At 42.8% G+C, this 15,725-nt stretch overlaps 2 protein-coding genes across 2 annotated transcripts in view; one reads left to right on the plus strand and one right to left on the minus strand.

Moving 5' to 3' along the window:
- Nucleotides 1–15,725, minus strand: part of LOC144930874 (uncharacterized) — a 126,304-nt gene that overhangs the window by 76,397 nt on the left and 34,182 nt on the right. The gene's annotated exons all lie outside the window — the stretch shown is intronic.
- KNG1 (kininogen 1) overlaps nucleotides 1–15,725 on the plus strand; it is a 29,985-nt gene that overhangs the window by 1,899 nt on the left and 12,361 nt on the right. The window contains exons 2-7 of the mRNA XM_078854309.1: nucleotides 1,464–1,608; nucleotides 4,650–4,766; nucleotides 5,314–5,398; nucleotides 10,233–10,405; nucleotides 12,165–12,272; nucleotides 13,645–13,726. Of these exons, the coding sequence (XP_078710435.1) occupies nucleotides 1,464–1,608; nucleotides 4,650–4,766; nucleotides 5,314–5,398; nucleotides 10,233–10,405; nucleotides 12,165–12,272; nucleotides 13,645–13,726 (710 nt within the window). The remainder of the gene's footprint in view (nucleotides 1–1,463; nucleotides 1,609–4,649; nucleotides 4,767–5,313; nucleotides 5,399–10,232; nucleotides 10,406–12,164; nucleotides 12,273–13,644; nucleotides 13,727–15,725) is intronic.

Below are 15,725 nucleotides of genomic sequence, written 5' to 3' on the forward strand. Positions count from 1 at the left end.
GGAGTGGAGGCAGGAAGAGGCCGATCAGGGTAGGGGTTTAAGAGATGTGAGGAAGGGAACAGAATGGAAGTTGGGGAGAGATTGGGGCTTGGATAGTGAGCCCGGAGGGAGAGATCTGAGCAAGGAGACTGGGACTAACGAATGACAATTGGGACCAGATAGGCAAGGAGAATGAAACTGGGACAAGGAGCCAGGGGTTGGGGAGAGACATGACTGAGATGGGGGAAGAGCACAGAAGGGGTCACACTTGTGCGGGGACAGGCAGAAGAGTCTGTGCCCTCTAGAGAATAGTCCCTTTTAGTGCCTGGAATGTAATTCAAGATTCTTGTGTCTCATCACTCCTCTGCAGTCACCAGATATCTATGAACCCACTGGCACCATGTTTGTCTTAACCCGTCTCATGCTGGTCTACAGAGAAGATGACGGTGTACTATTGCTATCAGTTACTGTTAGTTCAAGGGGGACAGGTCTGTGCAATAGAACTAAAGGTTCCAGTCCTGAGGATGACCCAAGCGGATGTAATTATGATGCCACATGATGGACTTTCTCTTTTTTCAATTTGCTTTTATTTAAACCTCGGAAATTACAACAAAAAAACTGAGTTAAAAGAACATTAGGTTGAGTAAGTCACTTCACTTCTCTGTGCCTCATTTTCAGCATATGCTTAATAAGGCTTATCTAGGGCTCCAGGGAGTTGTGAGCACTGATTTGTTTAAGGCCCAGACACAGGATCCACAGGGTTGCAAGGGTCGGCACTAGCAGTTCCAACTGCAAGACAAGTGTCAATGATTGTAAAGCACAATTTAAATGTTAAGTGTTATTAGTCAGTTATGAACATTTGTGCAGAGTCATTTTTGAAACGTGGGCTGACTTCCTAGAACTCTTGCACCTTATTAGTAAACAGATCCCTGAAGATCACAGTGCCACTGTCCAGAACCAGCACTTGTTGTCTCTGGGACATGCCATGACCTTTTTGGGTGTTTTTATAAGCCTTATATAATAATTCATTCAGAGTGGGAGTTTTTATGTCAAAAAGTAACCAGGAGCGAGAGCTCTGGCTACCAAATGTTCTGAGATTTCTCCTGTGCTCAGGGCCCTGTGCTGCTGATACTGGGGATCTAACCCTGTGACTCTAATGTGCAGAGGCTTATCCTGTTATCCTGATGGCAGGTGGACAACCTTGGTGTCATTAAAGTGACTGCACAACGTTTGTTTGGATAAACCCAAAGGGTTGTTTGCTAGACAAACAGGATATGATGAGAGTCCACCAACCCCCATTGCCCACATACTCTGTTTACTTGCCAACTGCTTCTGAAAAAAAACAAGAGGTTATTAAATCCCTACCAGGGGGTTCCTTTTGCATTTGTATTTGGAAGAGTCCCCCAATTTCAGAGGGGGCTGCTTTGTCCAGTTATGAAACTTTCCACTGTGCTAGTTCTCTGCTGCAGTTTTTTCTCTAGCAGAGCCAGCCCTCTACCAACCCAGGATGCAGACTGTGATGACCCTGATGTCTTTGAAGCTGTGGACATAGCACTGAGAAAATATAATGGAGACAAAACAGATGGCAACCAGTTTGCTCTGTACATGGTGATGGAAGCCAAGAGAATAGTAAGTAAACTTTGCAAAAAGCATCTTTGGATTTTTTATTTATTTACTTATGGCCAGATTCTGCCCATCTCCCTCATGTGGAATCACACCTTGGTCTGCATGATGTCCCAATGAAATCAAAGGAACTAGTTGCAGAGTAAGGTACTAAGTATCAGGGAGTAGCTGCGTTAATCTGTATCCACAAAAACAACAAGGAGTCCGGTGGCACCTTAAAGACTAACCGATTTATTTGGGCATAAGCTTTCGTGGGTAAAAAACCCACTTCTAATTGTCATGAAAAGGGGTAGCAGAATCTGATTCTGTATAGTTCTCTTGTTCCCTAATAATACTGAGCCCTTACTCACAGTAGTAAGCCGTTCCTGCCAGAGGGATTACTCCTGCCAGGAAATGCTCACCAAGGTGAGTAAAGGGTTCAAAATCTGGTCCTATGAAAAAAACTTTAAACTCTTGTAATTAGGTCGAAGAAAGTATAAAGGATCTATGAGTAAAGTAGCTCCATTGAAGTCAAGGGGGATACTCAACATGAGAAATGGCATCAGAATCTGGCCGTGTGTTTGCACTATATGGCAGGGTCTCTCAAGTGCCTTCACTTGCAGTACTAAGGGGTCAGTAGGTTGCAGGACTAAGTCAGGAAAACTGATTTCTTTCTACAACTATACCACTGACCCAATGTTGTCACCTTACCAAGTCACTAAGTGGGCATACTAACGTTTACCCGTTATGGGGAAATATTTGAGGCTGACGGCAGAAGCATACTTATTATTAAAAGAAACTTGATGTGGTCTTGTCTTGAAAAGAGCTGGTTGCAATGTGGAAAATATATTTGCAAATAATTGATTTGATAAATTATAGAAATATTTTGATTTATTTGTGAATATTATTTGATGGTCTCCAGTCCTGAGTCACATATCTACCTAAAACATCAACCAGTCTCTTGATCATATATGGTGACAAGTCTAACAAAAGAGTATTTACTCCTAAGAGCCACACAATGATGATGTTGCTATAAGCATAATGATAAGCACTACTTTACTTGGGAACAACATTAACATTTTTCTATTGCAGCTCGGAGAGGTGAAGTGTCTTGCTTAAGGTCATACAGTAAGCCAGTGTTACAGGTGGGACTGGAACCCACATCTCCTGACATCTAGACCCCCTTACGCTAACCACTAGATGACATTGTCTTTTCTGGAAACAGAGTCAAAAATACTGCCTGTGTTTTCTAGACTTGCTATGAGCCAGTTCATGCTAGAGAACGGTGGGGGGAAGGACTTGAAGAGACTCCCAGTACACAGTATCAAGTGCTAAAGTCCCGATTATGCAAACACTGCATTTGTTAATGTTAAGCACATTAGTCCAAACATCTTCAATTAGACTACTCACATGTTTAATGTTAAGCACATGCATAAATCCTTGCAGAATCAAAGCCTTAATGACACCCCATTCCTTTCTAGTCTTCTGGTAATGCACATTGTTAATATTCATAACAGCCTATGCTGGACATTTTAATTTTAATATATACATGTTTATTGCAGTCACTCTTTGCCTTTCCTTAGCTAGACACACTGATTTAATTTTACAGAAGATCTGAAGTGAAAATGACGTGTTGCTTTGAATTTCTGATCCATCTATGTTGGGGGGAGAGAAGAGCAAGAGGGAGGATTGCCAAAGCCCACAAGATTTGATCTGTTCTTAATTCTTCTTCTAAATATAGTCTAGATTTCACTTATCACCAGTCCTGCAGTGCTGCACTCATCAATTAAATGGCTTATTATTACACGTTCATGTACATTAATTGTTGATAAGATAATTGAACGTAAAGGCTGGCTAGTGGAAGATTGAGCTTCCCCTAATTAAAGACATAGCTGGTGGCAATAATAGTGAAATAAAATAGCAAACAACGTAACATAAGGAGCCAGCCCTTTCTCTCATTTACATCCATTACTCGCTGAAGTAAAGTTATTCCAGATTTACACCAATGTAACAGAGAGCAGAATTCGGCCCATTATGGGCTAGATCCTTAGCTGGTATAAATTGGCATAGCTCCATTAAAGTCAATGACTCAAGCTGAAGATTCAGCCCATTATGGTTTTTTTCATCCTGCTTTACAGCCTGTGGAAATTATTTCATGCACCACTGTGCTGGAGCTGCTATTTTGTGCACAACAGGAAGTGAGAAAGAACACTGGGCCAAATTCTGCTCTCTATTACACCAGTGTAAATCCATCATAATTCCACTAAAATCAACTAGTCTTTAACAGTTAACTGTGGAATAATGAAGACAATAATTTTCTTGCTATATCCAATTGAAACTGCAGGGAGAGTTTAATTCTGCTGAATGTAGTTCCCCATGTTCAAATCTGGCCAAGAACAGAAGTTAATATAATAACTCGTCTTTTATTATTAAATGCCACAGGATTCCTAATGACTACAAATGGTCATCCAAAAGAAACATCTTCAAGAATTGCAGTGCCTTCTGATGCCACCTGAGGGCATTGATTCACTGTTGAATTTGGAGGGTAGGAGGAAATGCCTCCTACTGAATTACCAACACCACATTAGCAGTATCTCAAGGATTTCTTCAGAAGGATCCCATCCTTCTACCGACCAGCCCCAACTATAATTAATAAAGGCTGACACAAGCACAATCCAATATGGTAGAGCTGCAGACCACCTAAGCAGCCGCTCATATTTGCTGAATCAGAGAGCTCGAAATACTAGGCTTGAAATGCCCTTGAAATACTAGGATACAAAGGAGTTGAAAACATGACTGTTTTCTTGCACTATTTTTTCATCCTAGAGACAGTATGTGGAACAACCTAGGCAAATGGCTAACTAGAACAAATGACTTAATTAGATATGTTGATTACTGAGTCAGAAAGATTTTGGAGATCTGCTCAACAGAGACATTAGCTAATTTAAAGCACGCTTTATCACTCCGTGCTATACACAGTACAGTATGAAAGCCCTTGGAAACCCTCAACCCCTCCAATGACTTGCTGTCTTTTATCACTATGCAAATGATGACTTGCATTTTGTTTTCTCCAGGCGGGCTCTGGCAAACAGTTCTTTGTGATGTACCGAATAAGAGAGAGCTCTTGTGCTGTTGGGGGAGATAAACTCTGGCAAGATTGTGATTACAGAGCATCTGCAGAAGCTGTAAGTGGCTGCCTTCTTTTTAAAAATTCCATCTATGGAAGTAGCAATGTAACCAGCAAGATACCAGACTCTTGGGGATAGAGTGCACTTCTGCCATAAGTGACTCTGAAAATGGTATTGCAGGGTTCCATATTTACTGCGTCTCAGTAGAGTTGCAGAGGGAATGTGCTCAGTTTACAAGTAAAATGATGCAGCCTGGTTCTCCTCTCATTTATTCCTAACTGAAAGCCATACAAACCAAACCTGGTGTCTGACAGTCAAGCTGGGCAATCCCTTCTTGGATGCTATCACAGCAATTAAGGTCCTGCAGGTCAAGTTATGCCTTTATTCACAACTGTACAACCCTTGTTGCTGTCAATGGGATTGCACAAGTGTAAATGCTATCAGTTTGTATTCCTTTTGTCCACTAAATGTTGGTTAGACTTCCCAGTTGTGTTTTATTATTGCAATAAACTACCACAGGAGTATTTCACAGCAATAAATATGGTGCTAACTGGATTTCTGTATCAGGTGGCTTAAAGACAAATGATGTCATCTGTGTTTGTAGGAATCAGGTGAATGTACAGCTCAAGTTTATGTTGACAAGACTGAGCAAATCAGTAACGTTACACAGGAATGCAAAATTATCCCAGGTATGTAACTGTTCAGAGTGGCATTATATAGTTGTATTGAATAAAAAGAACAACTACAACTTGCAAAAGAACTTTGTTGAGACTTCCAGCTCATTTTAAATTGTTGTTTTCAGTGTTGTTGTAGCTGTGTTGGTCCCAGGATATGAGACAAACAAGGTGGGTGATGTAATATCTTTTATTGGACCAACTTCTCTTGGTGGACAGGACAAGCTTTTGAGCGTCACAGAGCTCTTCCTCAGGTCTAGAGAAGGTAACCAGAGTGACCAAACTAAACACATGGTGGGACAGATTTTTTAAGCGTAAGGGTTTCACACATTTGTTAGGAGACCACTTAAAAATGAAGCAAACAATTAACACCTCTGCAGTCACAGGGCAATGGAAAGTTAATAGCCACAGGGTGCATTACAAATTGTTGTAATAGGTCATAAGTAGGGCCTTACCAAATTCACATCCATGAAAAACATGTCACGGACTGTGAAATCTGATCTCCCTCCGTGAAATCTGGTCTTTTATGTGCTTTTAGCCTATACTATACAGATTTATCTGGAGAGACCAGCGTTTCTCAAATTGGGGGTCCTGACCCAAAAGGGAATTGCAGGGGAGTGGCAAGGTTATTTTAGGGGGGTCATGGTATTGCCACCCTTACTTCTGCACTGCCTTCAGAGCTGGGCAGCTGGAGAGCTGCTGACCGAGGGCCCTGCTCAGAAGGTAGCAGTGCAGGAGTAGGTTTGGCAGTACCATACCATGCCATCTTTACTTGGGCGCTCCTGCTGGCGGTGGATCTGCCTTCAGAGCTGGGCTCCTCGCCAGCAGCTGTCACTCTCCAGCTGTCCAGCTCTGAAGGCAACTCTGCCACCAGCAGCAGCTCAGAAGTAAGGATAGCAGTATCGCAACCCCCCTCCCCCCCGCCACACACACACACAACTCCTTTTTTGATCAGTATCCTTACAATTACACACCGTCAAATTTCAAATTTAAATATCTGAAAACATGAAATTCACAATTTTTTAAAATCCTATCACCGTGAAATTGACCAAAATGGACTGTGAATTAGGTAGGGCCCTAGTCATAAAACCAGTGTCTCTGTTAAGTCCAGGCTTTTTAGTGTCCAACACAGTTATGAATTTAAATGCTCAGGCTCACCTTTTGAAGGTGTTGTGCATGTTTCCTTTGAGGATGAGGACTGATAGGTCAGCTGTGGAGTGATTGCTCTGTGAAAAATGTTTGCCTATGGGTGATAAGGTGTTTTTGTCTTTTATCATTTTTCTGTGTGAGTTCATTCAAGAGCATAGTGATTGTCTGGTTTCATCCACATAGCTGTTGTTGGGGCATTTGTTGCACTGGATGAGATACACCACATGTTGTGATAGGCAAATGTAGGACCCGTGGATCTTGAAAGGTGTGTTGTGAGGGTACTGACCAGAATAACCGTGGAGATATGTCTGTAGGTTTTCCATCTGTTGTTCTAGAAGGATCTGGTGCTACCTTGAGTTGATGTATCCTGGTCTGTGGGGAGCTTGCTTCTAATGATGAGTTTGGTGAGGCTGGGGGTTGTTTGAAGGCCAGAAGAAGTGGCTCAGGAAAGATTTCTTTAGGATATAGTCCCCATCAAGTATGGGTTGTAATTGTTTGATGATAATCCATATGGATTTTAGTGTCTGGTGGTAGGTAACAACTGGAGATGTGCAATTAGTGGGCGGTTTTTTTTCTGTCCTCCTAAGTATTTGGGTGACCCATTCCATGATGCAATCTACTTCTCTGGCGGAGTGTCCTTGTTTAGTGAAAGTGAGGCAAAGTGTGCTCCAAAGACAGCAGGCCAGCAGTATGCCTCCAAAGGACGGCACGCCACATCCTGTCTGGGGAGGATTAGCATCCCTAGTCTTTTATACCTCACTTAAGTGCATTAAGGTGTATATCCTGAATTTTCTCTTTGGAGCATATTCTCTGCTCTCCACCAACAGAAGTTATTCCAAGAAAAGATATTACCTCACCTATCTCGTTTCTCAGGTAATTTTAAAGGTAGGAGTCTGCATCATTCCATTCATAACCTCACAAATTATTTTCCATAAGCTAATACACATTAAAAATGAAATTCCACTCCACTTTCTTATGCAAGCATGTGCTGTGCCAATGGAACACTGGAAAACTGCTATTAAAAATACCTTTTATCATGTAATGAAAACCAGAGTCATGGGTGGCATATGACTCCCGCATCTGGGGAGGCTGAGCCCGAGCGCCAGAAGCTCCCTAGAAATGGGGGGGCCCATCGGTACCCGGAGCGTGGTCCCGCCCCCTGCTCCACCCTGATGCCCGCCCCCACTCCGCCCCAGGCCCCATTCATGCTTGGCCCCCTCCCCCAAACCCCCCCCCACACCTGCTGTTCTCACCTCTCTGCTCCATTCCTCCCTGAGGGTCCCCCTGCCCACACCTCTCTGCCTCTGGGGGTGAAGAGGTGTGAGCAGCAGGCGGTGGGGCCGTGGGGAGGGGATGAAGAGGCACAAGAGGCAGGTGGGTGGGCTGCGGGGGAAGCAAAGGAGAAGCACAAGTGGTGGGTACCTCAGAAAAGAGGTGGAGCAGGGACAGGAAGAGGAACAGTGTGGTCGGGGCCACAGGGGAAGAGCGGGATGTGGGAGAGGGGTCTTGGGGCACAGCGTGGACAGGGCCACAGCTGGGGCACCCTTTCGGGAGCAGCACTCCAAAGTCGGCATGCCAGCAGCACGTCTCCAAAGGGAGGTGCACCACATCCTATCTGGTGAGGCTTAGTCTCCCTGGCCTCTTATACCTGCCACTCAGGACCAGAGTCTGCATGAAGAATGTTTTTTAATCCTTTACTTTTCAGCCAAATCAAAACTGATTTTCACTGGACCAAGGTACATCTGTGACCTGTGGACTGGATATCTCCCAAATTATAAGTCTCTATCCCCACTCCCTGAGGCACAACAGAGGTTAAAATAAAGGTAGCAAAAAGCTTTGCTATATAGCAAAAATGTATCTTTTTCACTTTCTTCACACTCAAAAATGGCTGAACTGTTTTTGTTCAAATTTACTCTCCCCCCTTCCCCACCCCGGGCCCTCCAATGACTCTTCTGAGTAAAAAATGAGGAAAAATTCATCCCCAAAAGTAAAAGTCTGACAGGATTACAATAATCTGAAAAAGGCCCTTGGGAATGGACATATTTAGGCAATCTTAACAATAGTTGGTGGCACATGGTCTGCTTATAATCAGCACAGCCTCCCGTGCGTGGTCATTACATCCATGAGTAAACTCCTGTATTAGAAACAAGTTACAATGACTGAAAGCATCACAACTGATCTCCTTTCTTCAGTGTCCATGTTTTACTACCAACTAAATCATATTTTGTTTCAGATGCATTTGTGGGGCAATGGTGCCATCTAGTTGCCAGGAAGGTTAATAAGTGGGATGTGCGTTCCGTGGTTAACTCAACGAAGGGATGCATTTGATTTTGTTGTTTTGAAAGCTGAAAATCTACATTTGAATTGAATATATCAGAGGCACAGCTGCAGTTTTGCAAAAAGTGTAGACGTTCTTCACTGCTTGTGAAAAGAGCTAAAATTGTGGGTAAGGCCACAATCACTTTAGAACAGGATGTGCTGGATGTTTTGCTGCATTCTGATTTGTGACTGCACACACTGAAAATAAGGTCATCTACACTGATGTAAACTCGGAGTAGATAAATTACTTACAGTGGAGTTACTGCAGATTTACACTGGTGAGAGTAAAATGTTGTCCAATGATCCCTACAGGAAGAGGTAAACAATCGGGTCAGTCTGGTGAAGGATTTCACAGCTCAGTCTCTAATGAGTGAGTAATATATTGCTCAGCCTTCACTAATGGAACTTGTCCTTATAGAGATATTGGGCCAGTTCCTTGGCTGGTGTAAATTGGCACAGTTCCCACCAGGAGAGGATCTGGCCCACAGATTTTACTTAAATTCCACAGAGATCTGATATTGTCTCATGCTGATTCTCAAGGTCACTGAATTATGAAATTAATTTATGCACTGAACTATGAAATTAATTTATGAAAATCCAACCCATGCTTACAAGGCAGGCAAGGGGGTTAACAAGATCAGTGGCAGGGAACAGAATCTGGAGCCTCCTCCTTCCAGATCGCCTATTCAAATCCAGCCCAGCTTGGTGGTGCCTGAAAGTTGATTCCACCTGGTCAGTGTTTAGCAGCCCATGCAGGGGCAATTCAGACAATGCATCTGAAGAGTAGCTGGACCTGCATCTGTAGGGGAGATCCAAGTCATGATGGCCCACCTCAAAAGGTGCCAGCTAAAATTTTAATGTCAAGTTTTCCATTGCAGTGTGGTGTGGAGTACAAGGTGCTGCACACTGACTAAGAACACTCTGGTAAAAACCACAATCTCCTGGGGAATCTCCCTTTACTGCAGCTGCTGGCTGGGGCTGATGGATGACTTCCTCTCTTGCACAGTTTCAAAGCTGCATGCTGTATTTTCACATTAGAAGTAGAGAAGAGCCTGAAACAAAACTTTAGATCCAAAGACTGCTGAATTTGGGTGGGTGAAGGGTTTGGCATCTGAACTCAGATCTGGATCCAGATTTCAAAGGTGCCCCATACAACTATATTGAACTGAGCCAAAAAGCCTGGTTCTGAACACTCTGAATATCCTTACTGGAGGGCTAAAATCTGGATCTGTATTTTGCTGCTCAAGCTCTTTGCCAATCAAAAGGAATGAGGATTCTTCCTTAAACTCTCTCTCTTGTTCACAAAAAAATTGGGAACTAAACAATTTAGGCTGTTTTACTAAGCAAAAAGCTGAATTTTTGGTTGGTTGGTTTTTTTCAGTTGAAGGAAAGGTGATTCTTTCCCATGTCCAGTGTCTTGGATGCTATCATCCCATACCGGGGGACAGCCTACAATTGTTACCCATTTTGAGATATGCTATTCGGATCTTTAATAATCAGAGTGAACAATCCTCCCTTTTTGAAGTTGGTGAAATAATAAAAGCCACCAGGCAGGTTTGTATATCAGATTTTTTTTCTTTATTTTATAAAAGAAGGTACTTTGGTTCTTTATATCTATCTACCTGTAGTTAGCTCCATTTTACGATAGTAAAATATGTAATATTAAAATAACACTTTTAACTTCTATAGATGGGGACACTGAGGCACAAAAGGCTCAATGCCTGATTTTCAGTGGTTTTACCCATGGCTTCTGAACTGCTACTGAACATAGTTTGTCCTTGTCTCCAATTTCAACTAAACAGTGTTCAGCACTGGTACAGCTGTACACATCACCCACATATATTGTCAGCAATTGGTATATTTTGTGGTTTAGACAAGGCTAAAGAAAGAAAGTGATTCAGAAAAATAAAAAGTCCACACTCTGCCTGTGAGAGAGAAGTGGATTTTGCATTTTGGTCTTCAGTGAGAATTTTGAGTGTACAAGGAATGCACGGTCGAGTCCCCAAAGTTCCATGTCAATTTGTGTTCCATGAAAGGGTTACATATCTGTGCCAGGGACTCAGCTTAGGCATCAGTATGACCCAGCTCTAAGATATGTTTCTGATTTGATTTTAAGTATTATATAACTTAACGCAATCTAGGTATACTTTTCCTTTGCATATTTGTATGCATTTATCTTTTTGTGTTGCACTAGTCAGTTTGAGCAACTGTTTAACTTGCTCAAAATATCATGAACCAAATCAATTGAATTAAGAAACCATTTTCCACCCTTTATTTAATGGCATTGGTCACCTTAGCTGCAAGAAACAGGGTCTACACATTCCTTACTCCAAGGGGGGCTGCACTGGAGCAGCTGGAGAGGGGATTGCTACACCACCTACGCATTCTAAACAGGCATCATGTCAGACTAGAATAAATTAAAGGATTTAATTGGGATGGACTGGGGAAGGAATATTATGTATTTTTATGTTAATTTAGCATCCCTATCATTTCTGCATATGGGGCCTGATCCAAAATCCATTGAAGTGAATGGGATTATGTCTGCTGTGATGCAGAGCGGATAAGGCTACTCTGCTGTTCCATGAGGTGGGAGCAGTAGCCACAAACAGTGAGCTGCATCCTTGCATCCTGGGTCCAGGCTGGAGGATAGATTTTGCCTTCCCACTTTCCAGAACTTCACTTACATAACATCAGAGTACTTGGGATTCAGGTGGATTAGGTAAACTGCACCCTTACAGCAGATATTATTGAAAGTTGCCATTTAACAAACAAAAAAGTGACTAAAATCCTGAACAAGATAAAAGAAGAAAATGCCCAAGGCAGACAATTCCTAGTAAATAATAATTGCAGCACCCCTTATAATAAATGACACCTACAACTCAAAGTTGCATTATTCAGATATTGTTATGCCATGTGCTATACCTAGGATCATAGGAACTGCCATACTAGATCAGACCAGTATCCTCTAGTCCCGTAGCCAGTATCAGATACTTCAAAGGAAGATGTGAGAAACCCTGCACTGTGAAGTGGGCGGGGGACGGGATTGGAATCTGAACCTGGATCTGGTTACAAATTTCATAGCTAGCCCCTATGACTCAGTTTACCCTTCTGTAAAATGAGAATAATAATTTCCTGCTGCACTGGGCTGTTCTGTGGCTTAATGACTGCAGAGCAATTTGAAACCCTTGAATGGAAGGTATTACAGATGTGCAAAGTATTATCAGCATCATCACCTTGCTATTGATTTGGTGATTTTATTTAATAGTTTTTCTTTCAAATACATATTGAATTATCTCCTAAATATTTGTTCAAGGTGGTGGCTGGATGGAATTATGCAATTGAATATGAAGTCAAGGAGACTAACTGCACCAAGAATAATTTTCAGGATTTAAGTCCAGAGTGCAAACCCATTGTTGGAGGCGTAAGTGGTATTCACGTAGTTTATCAAAACAGCTTCTTATCTTGGTAATTAATTACTAAGATTCTGATTCAGCAAAGTATTTAAGCACCTGCTTAGCTTAAGGTATGTCTACACTGCAATAAAACACCTGCGGCTGGTCCATGTCAGCTGACTTGGGCTCACGAAGCTTGGGCTGCATGGCTATAAAATTGCAGCACAACTGTCCAGGTTCTGGCTGGGTCCCGGAGCCCAGGCGCCAGCCTGAGCCCAAATGTCTACACTGCAATTTTATAGCCCCGCAGTCTGATCCCCGCAAGCTCAAGTCAGCTGACACAGGTCAGCCATGGGTGTTTATTGCAGTGTAGCCATACCCTTAAAGCCAATGGAATTTAACCACAGGCTTAAAGTTAAACATGTGCTTAAGTGCCATGCTCCTTAGGAATGGATTTAAGCGCATGTTTAAGTCCTTTGCTGAATGAAAGCCTAAAAAGGCCATGCCCTGAAACGTTTGCAAATTCTCTTATGCAGCCTGGCCAAGGGAGCTGCACTGGGAGAGCAGTAATGTGGAAATTAAAATGCTTCAGGCAGATATTTCTTAGGAAAAGCAAATTGCTAAATTACTGTTATCTGCGCCACAGTCTATATGGGAAAACTTCTAAGGATATGATAAATAAATACACATACTCCAGCTACGCTGTGCCATAAGTTACCAGGTCTTGGTATCTTGAATCCTGGGTCCTGGCTTGACTCAGGCTCAGACCTTCCACGCCTGGAGGGTCCTGAGTCTGAGCCCTGGGTTGGTACGGTTTGTGTGCAGACAGAAGGGGGTAAGGCTTGAGCTCGAACCCTGGGCTCACACTGCAGTGTAGACATACCCCAAGGGTATGATTCTGTAGGTACTAAGCATTCTAACCTCCCAATGAAGTCAAAGGGAGTTAGTTGTTCAGTACCTTGCAGGGCCAAGTCAAAACTGGTCCCATTAATCTTTTTTCAATATCTATCTATAAAGGGCTCTTCCCATTTTCTCAGGAGGATTTCCCAAGGTCATCTTTTCTCCTGATCAGAAATCACTGAACCTGATTTTGATCTCATTCACACCATAGCTGCCCATTGGTAGGTATTAGCAGGATAAGCAAGACCCTTCAGCACATTTCCAGTAGTTGTTACTCACACCCGTACTTCTGAATGGCTGGGTCCTGCGTAGATGAGGAGAAAATTCAATGGAGACAATGGAGACCAATCAGTATACAAGCCAACACAAGTAGGCCTCTCATCTCTCTCTGCATGACCCAGCATTGTTTGCTGTGAAGGAGGGTATCAGGACATTTACAAATGTCCTTGTTAAGTATTTCTAAGAGGAAAGAAAGAGCTTTTTTTTCTCCCCCCAACCCAGCATGTAGGTCGCTGTGAAGCCAAGGCCTATGTGGATCTTACTAACACAATTGTGGATGTTGCACAGAAATGCAAGTTTCCAGGTATGTGACAACCATCTGTCAATTCAAAAATGTTAATGGTTTTAAAATTGATGAACAATAAAAATGCCAAGGGACGAAAAAAAATCATGGGAGGGGAAAACGTATTCTGCTGGCACAGCAAAACAATAAGGCCTTTCCCCCCCACAATGGAATATTAACAGATAATTTTCTCATTTCCTACAAGTATTTAAAATGCAGGGGAAAGTTCTCTTCTCTGATCTTTATGCTGCCATTCGTCTATGACATGTGAAGCGGGCTGCTGACCCCGAATGGGGATCAGCAGGGTTAAGCTCAAGGTTAAACCCACCATGAAGATCAGCAAGGCAGCTCAGAGGGTATACTTATCCCTCTAAACTTTATTTCCAGGTAAAACACACACCCCTATTTCTTCCCTCCTTCTCCACCACCACCATCAGGAGATATCCTTTAAAGAGAAGTCAATATCACATAGTATCTTCTGCAAGCAGTTTCATCTATTGTGTTTCCAGAAGAACTGTATTTTCCCAGGAGCTCTGATCTACCCCTCCAAATAGAAGTTGAGCTGCAGAGATGGCCATCATTTAAAGCAGTGGTTCTCAACCAGGGGTACACGTACCCTGGGAGTACCCAGAGGTCTTCTAGTGAGTCCATCATCTCATCTAGATCAGGGGCTCTCAAACTTTTTCTTGCTGAGGCCCCCCCAAACAGGCTATAAAAACTCCACGGCCCACCTGTGCCACGACAACTGGTTTTCTGCATATAAAAGCCAGGGCTGGCGTCAAGGGATATCAAGCAGGGCAACTGCCTGGGGCCCCATGCCACAGGGGCCCCCACAAAGCTACATTGCTCAGGCTTCAGCTTCAGCCCTGTGTGGCGGGGCTCAGGGCCCCGGGCTTCAGCCCCATGGGATGGGGCTTTGGCTTTCTGCCCTGGGACCCAGCGAGTCTAACTCTGGCCCTGCTTGGTGGACCCCCTGAAACCTGCTCGCAGCCCCCCCCCCCCCAGGGGCCCCGTACCCCGGTTGAAAACCACTGATCTAGATATTTGCCTAGTTTTACAATAAGCTACATAAAAAGCACTATTGAAGTCAGTACAAACTAAAATTTCATACAAACAATGACTGGTTTATACTGCTCTATAGACTATACACTGAAATGTAAGTACAATATTTATACTCCAATCGATTTGTTTTATAATTATATGGCAAACATGAGAAAGTAAGCAATTTTTCAGTAACTGTGTACTGCGACACTTGTATTTTTATATCCAATTTTGTAAGCAAGTTGTTTTTAAGTGAGGTGAAACTGGGCTACGCAAGACAAATCAGACTCCTGCAAGGGGTACAGTAGTCTGGAAAGGTTGAGAACCACTGATTTAAAGAATTTTCACAAAGATACAGATATATGGGGGGGGGAGGGAGGCATAGAGGAACAACCCCTTTAACATGCACAAATTATTACTGCACATTCACAACTTGATTCTGTATGTACATCACCTCCTTAAATCAAAGAGCCATAGCCACGTTGGCTGGTGCTCTCAGAGCCTGTCAACTAGACTCAAGAATTCATCTAGTGTTGTCTTTTTTATTTCATGTTACACCACTGTCCTTCGTTCAATTCTTAAATTTGGTAACTTGGAAAATTAGTTTTTTTTCCAGGAGTAAATTATCCCACCTACACCTGATTAATTATTACCCAGCACCATACCTCCGACCAGACCATTTGGTTTATTATCATTTCTTTCCAGTCTTCTATTAGGACATAGATTGTTACCATTCCAAGATTTTTAGATCTGCGGGTTCAGGGTCACTACATGTAGCGTGTGCTACTTCCCCACACATTCATAGACTTGTTTTGCTTCAAGGAATGATTATGTAATTCTTCAAAATACAATCACTCACTGCACAGTGTGCACTCATAGATTTCAGGGATGAAAGGACCCTCCTGTTTCCTCTAGTCCAGCCCATCACACAAGTGGAGATCTTTCTCGTCTAACAGAAACTTGCCACCCTCAATTTGTA

The sequence above is a fragment of the Lepidochelys kempii genome, chromosome 9 (genome assembly GCF_965140285.1).
Source record: "Lepidochelys kempii isolate rLepKem1 chromosome 9, rLepKem1.hap1, whole genome shotgun sequence".
Classification (NCBI taxonomy): domain Eukaryota; kingdom Metazoa; phylum Chordata; order Testudines; family Cheloniidae; genus Lepidochelys; species Lepidochelys kempii.